Raw genomic sequence first — 23,382 nt, 5'->3', positions numbered from 1 at the left:
AATTGAGAAGACAGTGAATTCTTACGTTCCCTGTGTCGGCAAAGTCTCCATTGAGCTAATTTCTAGCATTATTTCTAGCAGGTATACTAAAACATTTTTAAGACAGAACTCTTAAGCTTTAAAAAGAAAATTTTACTCCGTCTAATAGAAAAAAAATCAGACTTTCTAATGATATAAGTTTGATTAAAGCTGAAAATCTCGATCTCCGGCACAAAACAGGAGAAGTTCAATGGCTTTTCTAAGATTTATGGCAAATTAGATCCCTTATCCAAGCTCCGTAAGGTGTGGCAGGACCGCCCAATCAATTCTAAATATTTTGGCCACACAAACTAAAAAAGTTTATAATGGACTTATAGTGGTGACAGAAATGGTTTGGCTCAGACGAACAGAAGGTATTCCGTACATGAGGGGGCTGCCCCTTTCTCAAACCTCGCCTGTTACGAAAAAAAATATTGTTTTAGAGTTTCGGTTACTATTGGGCCGCGTGGGTTCCTATTAACAGTCGAGTACCACGAACTGTTCGAATCTAAAAACGTAAAATTTGTAAGGTTTAAAGCTACCCACCAAAAGTGACGAGTCTAAGAATATTTGCCTGATTTAGAAAGGGGAAAACATCCTGAAAAAGGTAGTGATCTTGATGAAAATTAGGTACTTACGGATTATATGGGCCCTTCTAAAAAGTCAAGTTTGGTTAATGCTAAAGAAATAAAATAAAACAGGACGAATATATAATAGTTTATAAACAAATTTGGGCTATATATTTGCACATTAGGGGGGGGGCATAAAGCATAGCATATATTAAATACGTAACCTAACCAAACATAGGTACCTTGCCCCCCCCCCTAAACCCAAAAACAACAGTTGAAATATCGTAAACGCAATGAAAACCCCGCTTTGCATTGCATTACTCTATAACGGTCTCTTGAATTAACCCGTCTGGCGAGTTTTTCGTGACTGGTTTCCGGGTAAAGGCCCATATAATGCGTAAGTACTGAATATTACGTTACTACATTCAGCCTATTAGAGAATTCTATGGTAGTGGTTTCAAGCCCGTATCCATAAAAATGCATAAATTTCAATGATCAGGGGGGCGTGATTACTTTTTTTTATCTCAGGGATGATTAAATCGAACCAATGGCCATTGACCCTTAGGAGAGAGCTCCTTCGAGCTTAAATTGAAAAGCCCTCTTTAAGTAGCGAAATATATTGTGCTCCAGAAATATCCAGAAAGACATTGTGCTCCATTAATACCAAATTTAAGGCGACTAAATTTTTTAGCATAGGTTTATAGCAACCATAAGCATTCCTTACCATAGCAATTCATGACCTAACTTATCACGATAACGAAATTGTTGCTGGGAAAAATTCTCTCTTTTTCCGAGAGGCAACACAAAATTGATACTAGCATTTGTTAGTAACGGTTAAAATAGTGGAAATAGACCACAAATAGAGTTTGCAACAAGATGGAAATAGAGATTGATAAAAGTGAAATAAATGGCTGCTAAACTGATTCAAAACCACTACCCTATAGAGGAGTGGAAAAATTTAAAAGGGAGAGGTTTAAGAAAACCAAGCTCAGGGATAGATCACTAGGCATAACCCTATCATCTTCGCTGAGAGCTAGCAAAAAATTGTTAGTAACAGTCGGGACTGTGAAAATAACAATTGAAGAGTCCTGGCAACACGGTAATACAAGAGGCTGAGAGACATGTATGTCAATTCACAAAAATATAGGGGGTGGGGATTTTCTTTTTCTTATAAAGATACAAAACATATGTTTTTCAAAATTTAAGAAGGAACTGTTTCGTGTTTTTCAATTTTCAATGAAAATAAAAAAAAAACATTTTGTTTACCAAAAAGGGTATTTTTCAAAAAACCTAGGGAGGAAATTACCCCAAAATACCCCCCCCCCCAATTAAGGATCCTGTTCGTAGAGGAGAAATGTACTGAGAGAAGTGGTTGTTGTATGGACTGATGACTATTGTGGTAAAAGGGGCAATGATTTTAAGAGCAGGTAGGCTTAAGAAGACTAAGCTTGACGAAAAACCAAACCACCAAGCACCCTCCCCCTCCCCAAAAGTCTACGGTGTTGATCTTTCTCATAGATTAATAGTGGTTAGCATAAACTATCACTATGTTTGCTCCGCTAAACACAACTTTGATGCTTACTCGTTTTGATGTTTGCAAACTTTATGTTTTTTGCTTGTTTTATAGTTGGTCCTTTTTTGTTCGCATTTTTTGACTGAAAACACAACGCGTTTTTGATCTACTATCGCTGTTACTCGTAAAGGTCGCATCTGACGTTTCAATCTCCCAAAATAATGGTTATATACAGTTTTCTGAACTACCTCTAAGGGAGGGTCAATAGGGCAATGTTAAATCACATTTTGGTCCCCCCCTCCCTTTGAGAGCATTTTAGCAAATCCTTTTTGGCAGTTCCCTCAGACATGCGAAAATATCGGATACGACCTTTATGCGTGACAGGGGCGGTATGACCTGATTGTTAGGTGATTTGCAATCTGATCAACTGTGAATATTTGATATTTCCGTTATGATAGCCTCTTTAAGAAAAAAAAACTGTCTCATCTCAAAAAAAAGGAAAAAATGTCACGCCTCACGATTTCTCAGAGTTTGATTTGAAAGAAAAAAAGATTAATAGCAGTTGCTTCACCGTTTCGAAGAAATTAAGAAATCACAGTAGTTAAGATATAATCCATCAAATAAATCAGTTCACTTTCTAATAACACGCGCTTTCACCCAAATTTCATAAACAAACTAAATTTATATGTAACACATTGTCAAACTGTTTCCAGAATGAAACTAGGAACAATTTCTTACTTTTATCCAGAAATAACTTTGGAAAGCATTTTAAAAGATATCTGGAACAGATGGAAGGTTTTCTTTTTGCGTGTGTCCTGTCGCTTTGAAGCTACTCTCAAAATTAATGAGCCTAATTAGAAATACCTTTCATTGAATTTGCCGACCTGTGATACCCAAGATATTATAGTAGTAACAATACAAAGGTACCCTAAAAGTCAATTTGAGGGGATAAAGGCTAGGAAATTTTGTGCAGGGGGAGGGGCTGAGGGCCGCCAAAATTCCAAATCATCCCAGAACTTCTGGACATTTATTTTCCAAATATTAGAATTTTTTATTCCCCCACCCTCCTAAGAAAAAAACTCCAGAGTAAGAGCTTGGGAGGGGCATACCCATGATCCTGTAAGTTTTGTATACAACAAATTTTGATGAATCTTGTTTGCACCAACTCAAAAATCCCGTAAAATAGAAATAATAAATCTTACAAGAAAAGAATAGCTTAAAAATTTATTTCATTTTTTTACTCTTAATTTTTACTTAAATACAACTTTTAAGGCAACCGAGACTGTTCTTCGGCAAACACAATTTTGATATTTTTCAACTGTTTCTGCGCGCAAGATAAGCGGAAAAAAGAGTTATCTTGAAAAAAGAAAACGCCACCCCTTAAATATGTTGAGAAGAATATGTAGAAAAGAACAGATTGAACCAATCGGAAGGACTTGATTCCGTTAAGGGTAGGATTACAAATCTAAATTACGATATCACGTAACGACTTTCGAATTACCACATTTCCTTTCAAAATGCCATTAAATAAAGTCAGGGCGCCAAAATTTAAAAGTGGAACACGAAAACTTCCTGGTAAACATATGAGACATTGTATCTCCAATTACGCGTTTCGTATTCTACACCTCCGATTCCCCTGCCTCCAAACTAAATAAACCGATCTTAGGTAAATCCCTTAAAATAGTCTTAAATGTCTAAGGCTAAAATAGTGTCGTACAAATCCTGTCTTGTGTAATGTTCCAGGTCAAACAGGCTAGCCAAACGAGTGCAGATCAAAGAAGTTTTTAAAAATCATCTACCCTATAATTTTTTTCAAGAATCTTTTGTTCTACAAACTTTCTTCAAAAAACTGTTTAGAACACTGTCCGAACAAATTTACGTTTAAAAGATGCTTGCAGAAACTGCTTTTAAAAGGCAAAGCAGTTAATGTGTCGAATTGCTTTCAGAATGTTACAGAAAAACCATATTTGCTAGAGAAGGATTGGCGTAAAACCGAAGCTGTGATGGTGCGCATTTCTATAGTAAAAGTATTATTAAGGACTTATTCAATAAAACTACTCCTCATCGAAAATTTTGCCTAAATGTTCAAATTTTTTCAAACATTTTCTGTTAGAATCTAATATTTTTGTTCTTAAGCAGAAAAACGTAGGAGGTTCTTAAAAGGAGGTTCTCCTACTGTTCTTAAGAGTAGGAGGCTACCAATCAATTTAAAATTGCTGACATATAAAATTTAGCAGCAAGAAATCGGGGTTTAAGGGGCCGGTATGGTACCCCTCATCATATATTGGTTAGAACTGGGTATGATTTGAAAAAGATCAGAAATAAGAAAAAAAGTGTTTTTTCAACCAAAAATTAGGAGAAACATTAAAACTTAAAACGGTCAAAATTTATTCCTTATGCGACGGGAGCTGCCCCCTCCTCGCTCTTTACGCTAAAGTTTGATGTTTGTTTAATTTTTAAAGAACAACTGCTGAAACATAAAAGCCGTTGAACTAGAATAAGAAGCTTTTATAAAGCACTAGAAACCTATCGTACTAACAAGGAGTCGAGGAGGGGGCAACCCCTCTAATACACGAACCATTTCCTGCTAATTTTAAGTTTTAATCTTGCTCCTTACTTTCAATTAAAAACTTTTTTTTTTAATAGCCAACTCTCAAGAACAAAGTATCCAACAGAAGTGGATTGCAGCATTCCCTATGGCACCAAGGTCAGTGACAATGAATTTTGACTTTTTGAATTGGGTGAAGTAGAAACTAGCACAAACACCTATATCTTAAAAATAAAAAAATAGGGAACTCAACTTTTAATGAAAGTTACCTCCATGTGCAGTATTGCAGTTTTTGGGCATAGCGGCCACCAAATCAAAACAACAACGGAAATTGGGTGAAAATGCACCAAAATAAGCTAAAAAAAGCTAAGAATAACCTAAAAAAAGCTAAAAAATGTCACCAAATAGCTTAAGAAGGTGTAGCTTATCTTTGAAGATACAATTGATTTGGGAATATTGTTAATGCTGTCAAACATATTATTAATGTTTGAATTTTTACGGACGAGTGCTGTAAATTTTTTTTTTAATTATTATTAATTATTATTTTAAATTATTTTTAATTATTATTTCTTTCATGATTCAACGTAGCAGCATTGATGGAAATAATGTACTATTCATAATGTTTTAAAATTTTGAAACAAACAAAAGAAAAATCATGCAAAATCTTTCAAGTATGAACAGGCCTAAAATGGGTCCAGGGGCAAAAATTATTATATTTTGATGTCTATAGTACTTTAAAGTATCATTAAATTTTGTAAGTAATTGTATTTTATGAAAAATATGTAGCTTAAAACTAAGTCTAAATTTCGACATCCCCTTCAAAACAACCAACTTCTGGTACCTGAAACTTGTAGCCCCGAAAATCATTTGAACAAATATTTCTACTTGATAATTTATATAAAATGCTTTTAATACGAGAATAGCATCGCCCTAAAACACAGTTAAGGGTATAACCCTGTCATTGGGGCTATTGAGAAGGAAACAAGTTAAGAAAACACCTCTTATTTAATAATGCGCAGTCAAATTGTAGTTAGCACATTTTGACTACGATTCCACTACTTTACCCTATATTCCTGCCCCCCTCAAATGTACAAACATATAGCAGAACTTATATATTTCCTACTAATTTTGCCATGCGTCACTCTTGTTTCCACCACGGTACCCGTAAAATGAATCAACGCTGACGGAATCAAGAAACGAAAAAACACGTGGGAAATATATAATTTGTGTTATATATTTACACAATACGGTTTTGGGGGTAGGGTACAGTGGAAGCACCTTCAAAATGTGTTAGCCACATTGTTCTGCATAATATTAAGTAAGAAGTGTTTGTTTAACATGCTTCCTTCTCAATAGCCCCAGTTGTAGGAATTAGCTGTCATGCAAAAGCTTGTAAAGCTTGTTCATAAAACTGTAAATACCCGGATCACAGTTTAGATAATTATCTAAACTGTGACCCGGATAAAACTCGTTGGTCTTCTTTTAAGTTGGCCCAACAACTGACCAGAAATGTGTATGAAATACAAAATTTTACGACATTCCTAACAAATACAGCATGCCCCTCCTATTGGAGACCCTGCTCTAATTCCCCTCCTATGGTGCGGTATAAATGGATATAAATTACAGAATGCTTTCAGAGGTGGGTCTAGGGTTTGCTGTAAGACTCAATCAGCATTAATTATTTGTTTTTACCTTCAGCCTAAATTCGGAGATAATAACAAATTTAGCCCCTAAAACGATTATAATGCATAAAAGGGACTAATATCCCAGTTCATGATCTCAGCCACTATTTAAAATTTATTTTTTAGCCGCTTACGTGTATTAATTTGAAACAAAACAGTCACATATGGCAAAATACATGGGAAGTATATACTTTGGGCTGTATATTAGCGGATTAGGGATTGGGGTAAAGTAAAGTGAAGCGCTTTTAGGAATCATACAAGTAAGAATTATAGGATTACTTATATCATCCGTAAAGCACTTTACTTTACCCCCTCCCCCCTAATAGGAAGAATTTGTAGCCCAAATAATATACATAATGACCCATAAGTACCGATACAAAACAAACAGACTTCAATGGGCACCGAACAAATACTAACCCGTAAACTGTGATATAGGCAAAACGGAAATGATCCCCGGTCCCTTCTTCCCTTATATTAATACAAACTGGGATATAATTTTTTGTTTGCCGTTGTCTTGGAATGAGAATTTTAACAAATAATCAATTATCATTAACGCTAAATTGGGTTCTGGAACCCATCTTTAATAACGCCTATGCCGTGAATTGAATAGTCTATAATTACCCCTCCCCTAGATTCTGAGAAACACACTTTGCCCCCTTCCCTACATATTCATAAATTGACGTCCCTGCATACAAACCTAGTTACATATTTTCAGTAACACGATTCACAGAGTAATTTTGAAAAAGTTGAGGTTGTATTAAAAGATAGAGGTTGAGGTTGTATAAAAGTTGCATTAAACAGAAAAAAAAATATGTTACCTTGGGTCAAACGAAGGCTCCATCTCCCTGACCGCCCAACTCTGACATAACTAGGAGCTGATTTCATAGGATTACAGATGAAAACCTCTTTATGTCTTTCAAGAAAAACTTGGTTGGGTTTTTCTTTTTCTTTCATTTCTTTGTGAAAATGTTGCCTCCCTTCACGTTTTAATTGTGATATTCTTGGACTGACAAGCCCAGATTTGTTCTCTTCCTTAAAAAGCATACTTTCCGTTGAACTACTAAATTCACAGCCACGTGGAAGGGAAATAGAATGTTGCCGTTTATGCCCTTTTGTAATCTTCTCTTGTCTTTCATTGTCTTCAGAGGTACATCGCATAGACTTTGCTCTCCGCAAGTCACCTTTTTGCTGAATAATTCCATCTTCACAATTAAGAATATCGTCATCAAATATCCCTAATCCTATTGATATTTTACTTGTAATCCTTTTAAGATTCGATTGCACAAGAGATAAGCTGGAGCCGGATTTGTGAAGCAAATTGAAGTCCCAAGAATTCCGTCTGGAGTGTTTTGGATTAGCTGGTTTTCGGAAACTTAGAAACATTTGGGTCCGCCGTCGCATATCAGACTGGAAGGCTTGACATGGTGTAAAACTTCCCGCAGTAGAGATCTGACCGATTAGGGAACCATCTCCAGAATCTTTCTGCACAAAATCAATAGAAGAATCTAGACTTTCAAAGTCGTCTGTAAAGTAGCTTGAATCATATTGAGGTTGTGGAGTCGTCTCCCTCTTTTCATGTACTAAGTCAGAGTCCACATCATTATTTTTTCCACTTATATTCCCCATTCTCCAAAAATATGGTTTTTACGTCAATAAAACAAACTGAATATAGCGAGATTATTTTTAATTCAGCACTAAATTTAAAGGTACTTTATTCACATGTTCTGTGATTCGTTTTTTCGAAAAGTATTCCATGTTCTGGCAAGCACCGTTTTTAGAAGTTCCTATTTTTGGAAACTACGTTCTGAATCCCACCACTAAAACAGATTACAGGTAATTCTCATTAATTTTGCACGTAAAACTTATGTTTAGTGTTACTTTCCAAATTTTGACGTTGCTCACGTTCTCAGCGGACGTTTCTCACATAAATGCTGTACTTATTTCGTCTAATTCCTGCACTATCAATATAACAGGTCTTACTCTGTATACCACTATTCCCGCAATGTTTCACTCAGGCGCAAGTTGTATCCAATTAAGCGCAAATAATCCTCTCAAACTTAACGCACTCTTTAACCGTACGTCATGCGCATTAATCACGTTGTTCTATTTTAGCAATGTTCCTCGCACAACGATCACAAAGTGTAAATCCTGCTTTTTAATGTTGCTTGCTCTTTAGATACAATTTCGAACACTAACCACATTCAATAGGCCAAAAACCTCTCTGTTCACCACAAAAAGGAACGGTTTTTGCTTAATTAAAGTCGTTCCAATTCCACATATATAAATGAAAATCATTATCAAAGAAATCCATGTCGATTTGAAGTCAAATGAGTTAGTGCTGTTATTTGTCTTTTATCAATCAGCAAATAAAATTGCAGTAAAATCGGGAATTTCGACTTTATAAAATTTGACTTGCGCACAAAACAAAATATCGACTTTAAGTATTGTTTTCTTTCACTATATTTATAGGGATAAAGATACTTAAACCGATGAAAGTTATTTCTTTGAAAACTGCGATATATTTTTGTTCTTATTAATATGTGAAAATATAACAGTAGTTACAGAAGCAACTAGAATTGATTTTTTCTCAGTATACTTAGGTAGTCTATGCTTTATATGTACTAGTATAGTTTATATCCTATATTAGAATAGTCAGCTTTAACTGGTTCTTTATATTTCACATTTAGTACCTCAATTTGAATCTTTAGCCAGTTGGCTCAAAATTTCAAATATACAAAATAGACATTTGAGCATTAACACTTCTGTTTTTTTACAATCACGTATTCATCCTGAAACAAAAAGGCATGAGCACAATAGTTACTTATAAAACTTTGCATTGTGATCGCTAGCAAAGCTAATTCAATAGCAGAATCAAGTTATAGATATCTTTCAGTTTCTTTTATCAGCAATTTTAGGGCATGGATAATTAACTGGTCAGTAGAATAGGTCTTTTGAATTTGCTTGCGCCCCCGTACAAACAGGTTTTTCTAGTAGTTACAGGTCATCACACTCTTTGCCAATAGGAACGACGCAATTTCAAAGTTCACTGCCTTTTTGGTGATAAGCCCAGTATTCTACAATGCTCGCTTAAAGCATATAGTACCACAGCCTGTGTTTGCGGTTTTTTTTTTTTATGTTAAATCTGTGATCATTCATATTTACGTTGACTAGTAGGGTTTTTTTTTTTAAAAACTTTGCTATTAGTTTATGGGGTTTAATTAATATAACGAGACATGCATTTTAAAAGGGTAATTAATTATTTAGTTTACGAGATTTGCGAATTTTTTTTGCGAAAAGATATTTGCGAAAAGATATTTGCGTAGACGCTTACAAGGGACATTGCTAGAAAGTATTCAATAGCTTAATTGAAAAGTAACGATAGAATGACATTGTGACTTGACCTAGCTTTACCTCGCCGATGTGGTCTTTATAATACGTAAGTAACGTTTTAAAAATATTGTAAATTAAAAAACAAATTGATTAAATTTTTTTTGTGGGGGGTGGGTTGCATAGAGGGGTGAGTTGCACGCGGGTTCAGTTAAAGAGGATACAGTTGCACGGAGGGATTTCGGTTATACACGGGTTCAGTTACAAGGGGGGTACAGTTGCACGGGGGGTATCCCTTTTTTTTTTTCGTAAAACGGGCTCCCTTTTTTCAAAATACCTTTTTATTATGAGGCTTGGAGCATTTGGTGACTATATATTAAAAGTAATTAAATTTATCAAGTAGGTTAATTTGTAAAGTGGTTTAAGTTATAAAGGGGTTCAGTTACATGGGGGTTCTTTGTGTTAAATAAGTAGTTTTTGTATCTTTTAAAAGAACTTTACGGGGATTGAGAGACTCAGTTGCATAATTCCGTGTGTTTTTTCTTTACTTGATGATCATTAAAAACTAATTTTTTGTGTTAAATAAGTAGTTTTTGTATCTTTTAAAAGATATTTACGGGGAGTGAGAGACTCAGTTGCCTAATTCCGTGTGATTTTTTTTTACTTGATGGTCATTAAAAACGAAATTTTTTTGTTAAATAAGTAGTTTTTGTATCTTTTAAAAGAGCTTTACGTGGATTGAGAGACTCAGGTGCCTAATTCCGTGTGATTTTTCTTTACTTGTTGGTCATTAAAAACGAAATTTTTATGTTAAATAAGTAGTTTTTGTATCTTTTAAAAGAGCTTTACGGGGATTGAGAGACTCAGTGGCCTAATTCCGTGTGATTTTTTTTTACTTGATGGTCATTAAAAACGAAATTATAGTGTTAAATAAGTAGTTTTTGTATCTTTTAAAAGACCATTACGGGGGTTGAGAGACTCAGTTGCATAATTCCTTGTTATTTTAGTTTTCTTGTTTGTCATTAAAAACGAAATTTTTTTCTTAAAAAAGTAGTTTTTTTAAATTTTAATATAGCTTTACGGGGATTGAGAGACTCAGTTGCCTAATTCAGTGTGATTTTTATTTACTTGATGGTCAAAAAAAACCAAAATTTTGTGTAAAATAAGTAGTATTTGTATATTTTAAAAGATCTTTACGGGGATTGAGAGACTCAGTTGCCTAATTCAGTGTGATTTTTCTTTACTAGGTGGTCATTAAAATCGAAAATTTTGTGTTAAATTAGTAGTTGTTGTATATTTTAAAAGAGCTTTTAGGGGATTGAGAGACTCAGTTGCCTAATTCCGTGTGATTTTTCTTTACTTGATTGTCATTAAAAACGAAATTTTTGTGTTAAATATGTAGTTATTGTAACTTTTAAATGATCTTTTCGGGGATTGAGAGACTAATTAGCCAAATTCCGTGTGATTTTTATTTAATTGTTGTTCATTAAAAACTAAATTTTTTTGTTAAATAAGTAGTTTTATATATTTTAAAAGAGATTTAAGGGTTTTGAGAGACTCAGTGGCCTGATTCCGTGTGATTTTTCATTACTTGTTTGTCATTAAAAAAGAAAATTTTTTTTTTAATAATTAGTTTTTGTATCTTTTAAAAGATCTTTAAGGGGATTGAGAGACTCAGTTGACAAATTCCGTGTGATTTTTCTTTACTTGGTTGTCTTTAAAAACGAAATTTTTGTGTTATAGAAGTATTGTTTGTATCTTTTAAAAGAGCTTTAAGAGGATTGAGAGACTCAGTTGACTAAGTCCGTGTGTTTTTTCCTTACTTGGTAGTCGTTAAAAACGAAATTTTAGTGTTAAATAAGTAGTTTTTTCTATCTATTAAAAGAGCTTTAAGGGGTTTGAGAGACTCAGTTGCCTTTTTCCGTGTGTTTTTTGTTTACTTGGTGGTCGTTAAAAACGAAATTTTTGTGTTAAATAAGTAGTTTTTGCATCTTTTAAAAGAGCTTTACGGGGTTTGAGAGACTCAGTTGCCTAATTCCGTGTTGATTTTCTTTACTTGGTAGTCATTAAAAACTAAATTTTCGTGTTAAATTAGTAGTTTTTGTATCTTTTAAAATATCTTTAAGGTTTTTGATAGAATCAGTTGAATTTTTCATTTTTGTATTTGAGTACTTGGTTTTCTTTAAAAACTAAAATTATGTTTTAAATAATTAGTTTTTGTATCATTTAAAAGAGCTTTAAGGGGTTTGAGAGACTCTGTAATGCAGTAGTTTTTCAGTAAAGACACTCGATATCCTAAAAGTGTTTAATTCAAACTTTTTAAAACTTCGAAATTTTTCAACTTTATTTATTTTTTTCTTTCTGTACATAACTTAAAATGTCAAAATATGCTTACAGTTCTAACAATTGCGCTCTGTGATTGGTCAGAGACACGATGTGACTTTCCCACTGGCATTCTATGACTGGTTATTGACAGCGCTCTGTGATTGGTCAGAGACACGAGGTGACTTTCCCACTGGTATTCTATGACTGGTTATTGACACAACCTAATCTATTGCATGTATTAAATCAGTATTTTTTACGCAGTGGAACGATAAACACATAAGTCATATCTTTTAAAAAAAAGTGAAGATGGAACATTTTAATAAAGTGTGTTTACATAACAAGGTTATTGTAGCATTGAATGCCGACAAAGAGAAATATTTAAACTTTGAAACAAGTACAGGTGGTAGCACTATTGGAAATGTATGCATGCATTGTCATGACAGTAAGGAATTAAATTTCTTTGGAATACCGAAAAAATTCAACTCTTATGTTGGTGGTTATGCGAGATTGTGATCTCCAGAGATGATTGCACTCAAAGAGAATGCCAACATAAAAATAATCATTGATGATAGAGGACAACTCCTTGCTACTGTTGCAGGTAACACATTACCTACTGATACATCCAATCGTCACCTTTCGGGTATTAGAATTCAACGTAAGATCAATAAAAGAAAGGCCTACTCTTCTACTAATATCGTAAACCATATCTTGTCTACGTGCCGAAACTGTTACCTGTGTAAAAATAATGTGATAATAGACAGTGAAATTGCCAGAAAAATAAATAGGGCATTGTCAGAAAATATCACGATGGAATATAAAGATGAACCAATGAAAAACAAAGCATCATCAAACGTTACTGCCATTGGTCTAACAGTCATTGAACCAAATAATACCAAAGACGAAAAGCATATTGAGCCTTTTGATGAGACACCAGTAAATATTGTGTCTGACTCAAAATGGAATAATGATTATTCTACTGATTACGAACTAAGAGAAGACAATAGCTATAATATCAAGAGAGAACATGGTGAACTATTTTATGGAACAGATTCAAAATGTCCAAAGTTAATTGTTGATATTAATAATGTATCATAATATATTTATTGTATTAATATTCTACATAGCATTATTTCATTAAAAATATATTTTGCATTACATTGCTATGTGTTCATTATTTTTAGAGTAAGCTAGCATATCAAACGTTTAGAATGTCTAATAAAACGTCGGAGATGTAAGAAAAGGAATTTGCATACATCTATTGTCAGACACATGGGGACAAATTTTTCTTGAATTCACCTCCTGGATAAATAAAAAAAGACATTTCATTCAAGAAATTATGACGAAACTCTAAGTAAGCTACAAACTCTGTCTTGAAGTTACTTCATGGATACACAATGCAGAAATTTCATTTAAGAAATTATCAAAAAATTGTAAGTAAGTAGCAAAATCTTTAAAAAATATGTTAATACGTTTAAGCAATAAATATCTTTAATCTTAACCCGTTTTTCTTCCTTAAAATAGTTTTAATCATTTCATTAAATTATGAAGAAATTTTAAATAAGTAAAAATAGCTGTCTTGAATTCGCTTCCTGGACACAATACAGATATTAAATTCAAGAAGTACTAATAAAATAGCAAGTAAGTAATAAAGTCTTTATTATTTTCCCCTAGTGGATACACAATACTGAAATTTCATTCAAGAAATTATGAAGGAATTCTAAATAGGTAACACACTCATGTTACCTCATGGATACACAATGCAGAAATTTCATTTAATAAATTATCAAAAATTTTAAGTAAGTAGCAAATTCTTTCTTGAATTCGCCTCCTGGTTAAATAAAAAAGACAGTTCACTAAAGAAATTATGAAAAAATTGTAAGTAAGTAGAAAATTCTTTCTTGAATGTTCGAGAAATTATGACAAAATTACAAGTAAGTAACAAACTATTTATTGTTTTCATTAATTATATAAACTTTTTATAAATTTAATTAAATAATTTACTAAAATAATTCAATTCATGAGCAATGACTGTATGTACTGACTATGTTTTATGAAAACGAAGAGATTTAATATTCGGTATTTATGAAAAAAAACTATTAATTTAACTAAAAAAGAAATTTGAAACAGACTAATGAACATAATTAATTGTAATTACTAAAATATTGCACGCACGTACATCACAATTTTCTATTCATAATCTTTGATCTACAGTAAAGATAATTAATTAAAGAAATAATTAAAAAAACGCAAGTAAGTAACTTTTTTTCTCTTTATCAAAAACAATTTTCACTTAGCTACACGATGTAGAAATTTAATTCAAGAAATTAGGAAAAAATTCTCAGTAATTAACAATTTCTTTATTGAAGTCAACTCATAGATACACAATACGGAAATTTCTTTCAAGAATTTCATGACTTAGATAAACGATGTAGAAATTTGATTCAAGAAATTATGAAAAAATTCTCAGTAAGTAGCAATTTCTTTCTTGAAGTCGTCTCTTGGATACACAAAGCGAAAATTTCATTCAAGAAATTATGAATATATTTGTAAGTAAGTAAAACAATCTTTATTGAATTCTCCTCTGGGATATACATTACAGATACTTCATTCAAGAAATTTTGAAAAAATCGCAAGTAAGTAACTTTTTTTTTCTCTTTATAAGAAACAATTATCACTTAGCAAAATGATTTAGAAATTTAATTCAAGAAATTATTTAAAAATTATCGCTAATTAAAAATATCTTTCTTTAAGTCAAATCTTGGATACGCAATGCGGAAATTTGATTCAATAAATTATGAAAAAATTGTAACTAAGTAGCAAATTCTTTCTTGAATTTACCTGCTGGACAAACAAAAAAAGAAATTTATTTCAAGAAATTATGACAAAATTCTAAGTAAGTAACAAACTATTTTTTTTTTTAACGATTTATATATACGAACTATAATTTTATTAAAATAAATTTTGAAAAAATTAAAATTATATTTTTAAATTTCTTTCTTGATTTAACATTTTGTATAAACAAAAAAAAAAAAAAAATAAATTTATTTAAAGAAATTATTACAAAATTATAATTAAGTAACAAACTTTATTGTTTTCACGAGTTATATAAACTATTTATAAATTAAATTAATTAAATTATTAAAAAAATTCTCAGTAATTAACCATTTCTTTCTTGAAGTTAACTCTCGGATACACAATACGGAAATTTCATTCAAGAAATTATTAAAATATTTGTAAGTAAGTAACAAACTATTTATTAATTTCACCTCTTGGATATACAGTACAGATACTTCATTCAAGAAATTATGAAAAAATCGCAAGTAAGTAGCTTTTTTTCTTTATCACAAACAATTTTCAATTAGATAAACTATTTTTTAATTTTAATTCATGAAATTATTAAAAAATTTTCAGTAATTAACAATCTCTTTCTTGAATTAAACTCTGGGATACACACAATAAGGAAATTTCATTCAAGAAATTATAAAATATATTTGTTAGTAAGTAACAAGCTCTTTATTGATTTCACCTCTTGAATATACAGTACAGATACTTCATTTAAGAAACGTGATTAAACACGTTTTGAAACTACATGCTATTTGTATGCCTTTCCTTGGCACCTTTCCAAACGAACAGGGATTCCCACTGGTTCCTACACATTGCAAAAAGTGAGCAGTACGAAAACTCCACGTTTTCAACCAGACTGGTTGTTTAGGGACCAATAAGGAGAGATATGCAAATTCGACACAGCTTTATTTCATTTTTTTATGGTTCATTTTGTCGTAGTTACGGGGGGGGACGGAACTTCGTCTAAATGTACCTTAAAAAAATGAAATAAAGCTGTGTGGAATTTGCATATCTCTCCGTATTGGTCCCTAAAAACCAGTCTGGTTGAAAACGTGGAGTTTTCGTACTGCTCACTTTTTTGCAATGTGTAGGAACCAGTGGGGAATACCTGTTCGTTTGGAAAGGTGCCAAGGAAAGGCATACAAATAGCATGTAGTTTCAAAACGTGTTTAATCACGTTTCTTGAATGACGTATCTGTACTGTATATTCAAGAGTTGAAATCAATAAAGAGATTGTTACTTACTTACAAATATTTTTTATAATTTCTTGAATGAAATTTCCGTATTGTGTGTATCCAAGAGTTGACTTCAAGAAAGAAATTGTTACTTACTGAAAATTTTTTTTCATAATTTCTTGAATTAAATTTCCCACATCGTGTAGCTAAGTGAAAATTTTTTGTGATAAAGAAAAAAAAGCTACTTACTTGCGATTTTTTCATAATTTCTTGAATGAAGTATCTGTACTGTATATCCAAGATGTGAAATTAATAAACATTTTTTTACTTACTTACAAATATTTACATAATTTATTGAATGAAATTTCCGTATTGTGTATCCAAGAGTTAACTTCAAGAAAGAAATGGTTACTTACTGATAATTTTTTTAATAATTTAATTAATTTAATTTCTAAATCTTATATATAACTTGTTAAAAAAATAAATTTTGTTACTTAATTATAATTTTTTAATTATTTCTTTAAAGAAATTTATTTTTTTTTTTTTTTTTTTTTTTTAAAAAAGGTGAAATAAATAAATAATTTGCTAATTATAATTATAATTTTTTAATAATTTATTTAATTAAATTTCTATTTAGTATATATAAATCTTGAAAACAATAAAGATTTTGTTACTTACTTAGAATTTTGTCATAATTTCTTGAACGAAATTTCTTTTTTTTTTGTCCAGCAGGTAAATTCAAGAAAGAATTTGCTACTTAGTTACAATTTTTTCATAATTTCTTGAATCAAATTTCCGTATTGCGTATCCAAGAGTTGACTTCAAGAAAGAAATTGTTACTTACTGAGAATTTTTAAATAATTTCATGAATTAAATTTCTACATCATTTAGCTCAGTGACAATTGTGTGTGATAAAGAGAAAAAAAGTTACTTACTTGCGATTTTTTCACAATTTCTTGAATGAAGTATCTGTACTGTATATCCAAGAGGTGAAATCAATAAAGAGTTTGTTACTTAATTACAAATATTTTCATAATTTCTTGAATGAAATTTACGCATTGTGTATCCAAGAGACGACTTCAATAAAGAAATTGCTACTTACTGATAATTTTTTCATAATTTCTTTAATCAAATTTCTAAATAGTGTATCTAAGTCATGAAATTCTTGAATGAAATTTACGTATTGTGTATCCATGAGTTGACTTCAAGAAAGAAATTGTTACTTATTGAGAATTTTTTTTCCTAATTTCTTGAATTAAATTTCTAAATAGTGTAGCTAAGTGAAAATTGTTTTTGATAAAGAGAAAAAAAAAAGTTACTTACTTGCGATTTTTTCATAATTTCTTGAATGAAGTATCTGTACTGTATATCCAAGAGGTGAAAACAAAAAGAGTTTGTTACTTACTTATAAATATTTTCATAATTTCTTGAATGAAATTTCTGTATTGTGTATCCAAGAGTTGACTTCAAGAAAGAAATTGTTTTTTTTCATAATTTATTAAATGAAATTTAAGTATTGTGTATCCACGAGTTGACTTCAAGAAAGAAATTGCTACTTACTGAGAATTTTTTCATAATTTCTTGAATTAAATTTCTACAACGTGTATCTAAGTCATGAAAACAATAAAGAGTTTGTTACTTACTTGGAATTTTGTCATAATTTCTCGAACATTCAAGAAAGAATTTGCTACTTACTTACAATTTTTTCATAATTTCTTTAATGAACTGTCTTTTTATTTACCCAGGAGGCGAATTCAAGAAAGAATTTGCTACTTACTTAAAATTTTTGATAATTTCTTAAATGAAATTTCTGCATTGTGTATCCATGAGGTAACATGAGTGTGTTACCTATTTAGAATTCCTTCATAATTTCTTGAATTAAATTTCAGTATTGTGTATCCAATAGGGGAAAATAATAAAGACTTTATTACTTACTTGCGATTTTATTATTATTTCTTGAATTAAATATCTGTATTGTGTCCAGGAAGCGAATTCAAGAAAGCTATTGTTACTTACTTACAATTTCTTCATAATTTAATGAAATGAATAAAACTATTCTAAAGAATAAAGACGGGTTAGGCTTAAAGATATTTATTGCTTAAACGTATTAACATATTTTTGAAAGAATTTGCTACTTACTTACAATTTTTGATAATTTCTTAAATGAAATTTCTGCATTGTGTATCCATGAGGTACCTTCAAGACAGAGTTTGTAGCTTACTTAGAGTTTCGTCATAATTTCTTGAATGAAATGTCTTTTTTTATTTATCCAGGAGGTGAATTCAAGAAAAATTTGTCCCCATGTGTCTGACAATAGATGTATGCAAATTCCTTTTCTTACATCTCCGACGTTTTATTAGACATTCTAAACGTTTGATATGCTAGCTTACTCTAAAAATAATGAACACATAACAATGTAATGCAAAATATATTTTTAATGAAATAATGCTATGTAGAATATTAATACAATAAATATATTATGATACATTATTAATATCAACAATTAACTTTGGACATTTTGAATCTGTTCCATAAAATAGTTCACCATGTTCTCTCTTGATATTATAGCTATTGTCTTCTCTTAGTTCGTAATCAGTAGAATAATCATTATTCCATTTTGAGTCATACACAATTTTTACTGGTGTCTCATCAAAAGGCTCAATATGATTTTCGTCTTTGGTATTATTTGGTTCAATGACTGTTTGACCAATGTCAGTAACGTTTGCTGATGCTTTGTTTTTCATCGATTCATCTTTATATTCCATCGTGATATTTTCTGACAATGCCCTTTTTATTTTTCTGTCAATTTCTCTGTATATTATAACATTATTTTTACACAGGTAACAGTTTCTGCAAGTAGACAAGATATTGTTTACGATATTATTAGAAGAGTAGGCCTTTCTTTTATTGATCTTCCGTTGAATGCTAATACCCGAAAGGTGACGATTGGATATATCAGTAGGTAATGTGTTAACTGCAATAGTAGCAATGAGTTGTCATCTATCATAAATGATTATTTTTATGTTTGCATTCTCTTTGAGTGCTATCATCTCTGGAGATCTCAATCTCGCATAACCACCAACATAAGAGTTGAATTTTTTCGGTATTCCAAAGAAATTTAATTCCTTACTGTCATGACAATGCATGCATACATTTCCAATAGTGCTACCACATGTACTTGTTTAAAAGTTTAAATATTTCTCTTTGTAGGCATTCAATGCTAAAATAACCTTTTTTTTTAAAAAAAATTTATTAAAATTATAAAGATTCACTTTTTTTTAAAGATATGACTTATGTGTTTATCGTTCCACTGCGTAAAAAATACTGATTTAATACATGCAATAGATTAGGTTGTGTCAATAACCAGTCATAGAATACCAGTGGGAAAGTCACATCGTGTCTCTGACCAATCACAGAGCGCTGTCAATAAACGGTCATAGAATGACAGTGTGAAAGTCACATCGAGTCTCTGACAAATCACATAGCGCAATTGTTAGAACTGTAAGAATATTTTGACATTTTAAGTTATGTACAGAAAGAAAAAAATAAATAAAGTTGAAAAATTTCGAAGTTTTAAAAAGTTTGAATTAAACACTTTTAGGATATTGAGTGTATTTACTGAAAAACTAGTGCATTACAGAGTCTCTCAAACCCCTTAAAGCTCTTTTAAAAGATACAAAAACTACTTATTTAACAAAAAAATTTCGTTTTTAATGACCAAAAAGTAAAGAAAAACCACACTGAACCCGTCATCTGAGTCTCTCAAACCCCTTAAAGCTCTTTTAAAAGATACAAAAACTACTTATTTAACACTAAATTTTTTTTTTTAATGACTACCAAGTAAATAAAAACCACACGGAATTAGGCAACTGAGTCTCTCAAACCCCTTAATGCTCTTTTAAAAGATGCAAAAACTACTTAGTTAACACTAAAATTTCGTTTTTCACGACCACCAACTAAACATAAAACACACGGAAAAAGGCAACTGAGACACTCAAACCCCTTCAAGCTCTTTTAAAAGATATAAAAACTACTTATTTAACACAAAAATTTCGTGTTTAATGAATACCAAGTAATGAAAAACCACACGGAATAAGGCAACTGAGTCTCTCAAACCCCGTAAAGCTCTTTTAAAAGATGCAAAAACTACTTATTTAACACTAAACTTTTTTTTTTATCGACCAACAAGTAAACAAAAATCTCACGGAATTGTGCAACTGACTCTCTCAATCCCCGTATAGATCATTTAAAATATACAAAAACAACTAATTAAAAACAAAAAATTCGTTTTTAATTACTACCAAGTAAAGAAAAATCACACGGAATCAGGCAACTGAGTCTCTCAACCCCCTTAAAGCTCTTCTAAAAGATAAAAAACTAATTATTTATCACAAAAATTTCGTTTTTAATTACCATCAAGTACAGAAAAATCACACGGAATTAGGCGACTGAGTCTCTCAATCCCCGTAAAGATCCTTTAAAATATAAAAAAACTACTTATTTAACACAAAAATTTCGTTTTTAATGACCAACAAGTAAAGAAAAATCACACGGAATTAGGCAACTGAGTCTCTCAATCCCCGTAAAGATCTTTTAAAATATAAAAAAACTACTTATTTAAGAAAAAATTTTCGTTTTTAATGACCACCAAGTAAAGAAAAATCACACGGAATTAGTCAACTGAGTCTCTCAATCCCCGTAAAGATCTTTTAAAAGATACAAAAACTACTTATTTAACACTAAAATTTCGTTTTTAATGACCATCAAGTAAAGAAAAATCACACGGAATTAGGCATCTGAGTCTCTCAATCCCCGTAAAGATCTTTTAAAAGATACAAAAACTACTTATTTAACAAAAAAATTTCGTTTTTAATGACCATCAAGTAAAGAAAAATCACACTGAATTAGGCAACTGAGTCTCTCAAGCCCCGTAAAGCTATTTTAAAAGATACAAAAACTACTTATTTAACACAAAAATTTCGTTTTTAATGACCATCAAGTAAAGAAAAATCACACGGAATTATGAAACTGAGTCTCTCTATCACATTATATCTATTTTTTCATTTCCAAACACTTCTAAATTAACACAAAAATTTCGTTTTTAATGACCATCAAGTAAAGAAAAATCACACGGAATTAGGCAACTGAGTCTCTCAATCCCCATAAAGCTCTATTATAAGATACACAAAATACATATGTAACAGAAAAATTAAGATTTTAATGACCATCAAGTAAAAAAAATAACACGGAATTAGGCAACTGAGTCTCTCAATCCCCGTAAAGCTCTTTTAAAATATACAAAAACTACTTATTTAACACAAAAATTTCGTTTTTAATGAGCATCAAGTAAAGAAAAATCACATGGAATTAGGCAACTGAGTCTCTCAATCCCCGTAAAGTTCTTTTAAAAGATACAAAAACTACTTATTTAACACAAAGAACCCCCATGTAACTGAACCCCTGTATAACTGAAACCCCTGTACAACTGAACCTCCGTGCTAAATTTCATTACTTTTAATATCTAGACACCAAATGCTCAAAGCCTCATAATAAAAAGTGATTTTTAACAAAGGGAGCCCTATTGACGAAAAAAAAAAAGGGAGACGCCCCGGGGGCCTGAGCTCCCCGTGTACCTGAACCCGGGTATAACCGAACGCCCGCCATGCACCTGTTTCCTCATTATCTGAACCCTCGTGCAACTCACCCCGCTATGAACCCCACCCCCCGCAGAACACTTTTCAGCCCTTTCTTTTTAAATTGACAATATTTTTCAAAAGTTACTTACGTATTATACAGACCACATCGGCGAGGTAAAGCTAGGTCAATTCACAATGTCAATCTATCGTTACTTTTCAATTAAGCTATTGAATACTTTCTAGCAATGTCCCTTGTAAGCGTCTACGCAAATATCTTTTCTAAAATATATTTTCTAAAAAAAATTTCTAAAATATATTAAAATACATAATTAATTACAATTTTAAAATTAATGCATATTTATTTTAATTAACACACTTAAAAGAATAGAAAAGTTTTAAAAAAAAACAAAAACATCCAACCATAAAATTTTATTTACACCGTATTTAAAAGAAAAAAAAAAAACGCAAAAAAAGGCAGGTGTACTATATGATTTACGCGAGCCTTGTAGAATACTGGGCTTATCACCAAAAAGGCATTGAACTTTGAAATTGCGTCGGTCCTCTTGGCAAAAAGTGTGATGATCTGTAACTACTAGAAAAAACCTGTTTGTACGGGGGCGCAAGCAAATTCAAAAGACCTATTCTACTCTGGTCCCTGCGTAATCGAAACAAATAATAAATCACTGATCACACAAAAATTTAAGCTAGCTGGAGTTTGTTCTAAAGAATGATCTTTTGAAGTCAGCGGCAAACCTGAGCGCATGTAGTCATTCTCCGAAAGTTTATCAACTAGTTTGTATCTATGCTTTGTTTTAGTTATTCCATTTTTATATCTCACTTTGTCTATTGTCACTTGTTGCTTGTTCACAACTTACTATTTTAGTGTCTCAAACTCTTCTCTCCGATTACAACTCTATTGATTAGTGTGCGCGAGGCAAGGAAAATACCCTCAGAGGAAGAAGGCGAACTATTCAAACCGCAATGATGATTAGCCATTGTTGTAGAGTGCAAAACATAACGGAAGCAGGTGTCGTACACTAATTTGATGGGTTAGGTTCATACAATGAGGAATAATGAAAAAAAGATGTAAAGCGTGTTTTGCTACTAGTGTTACATCTAATCGCTTCTCGTAAAACGAAATTGGTGAGAAATGAAATCCTAAAGAAACTGACAGAGTTTAACTAAGAGCCGGGTCCTTGGTTTTATGTGAATTTGTATTTTTTGGAAATTTATATTTGCAGTCTACTCCGTAAAAGAAATCAAAATGTTTCGATCAGTTCAACCCATTTTCTCTTGGATTTTTTTTCGTTCTCCATATATTTGAGGGTTTTGACCTTTCTCCAAAAATGTGTTTTGTCCTCTTTCACGCTCGCTGAGAAGGTAGGATAACATATTGGCGTCAGTTTACAAAAATAAGGAGGGGAGGGGGGTTATGAGTTTTAAAATGAAAGATTTTAACTTTGAATAAGCTATCGAGATCCTAGGATTGGGGAAGAAGGTATTTAAAGGGAAAATATACCTCTTTACAAAAACGCGTGTAGGGAAAGGGGGAGGGGGTAAAACAGGAGATTTAAAGAAAACATATACTTTTTTGAAAAAAAGGTGTCTTATAAAGTTTAGCGGGGGAGGCAATAGCAAACCCATGCCTGCATCCAATTTCTGCCACTGCTTCTGATAATATGTTTTTGCCAAATTTTTTGGCTCTACTATAAAACACAAAAGCAGAACAACAATTAGTAAAAATA

At 31.5% G+C, this 23,382-nt stretch overlaps 1 protein-coding gene across 1 annotated transcript in view; it reads right to left on the bottom strand.

Annotated features, from left to right (window-relative positions):
* LOC148941146 (guanine nucleotide exchange factor DBS-like) overlaps positions 1-9,260 on the bottom strand; it is a 269,621-nt gene extending 260,361 nt beyond the window's left edge. The window contains exon 1 of the mRNA XM_089103905.1: positions 7,149-9,260. Within this exon, the coding sequence (XP_088960031.1) occupies positions 7,149-7,956 (808 nt within the window). The 5' untranslated portion in view covers positions 7,957-9,260. The remainder of the gene's footprint in view (positions 1-7,148) is intronic.
* Positions 9,261-23,382: the final 14,122 nt, after the last annotated feature.

This window comes from Artemia sp. Qi Xiang Cuo, chromosome 18 (assembly GCF_049724085.1).
Source record: "Artemia sp. Qi Xiang Cuo chromosome 18, ASM4972408v1, whole genome shotgun sequence".
Lineage (NCBI taxonomy): Eukaryota > Metazoa > Arthropoda > Branchiopoda > Anostraca > Artemiidae > Artemia > Artemia sp. Qi Xiang Cuo.
This window is presented reverse-complemented; position numbering and strand designations above follow the sequence as displayed.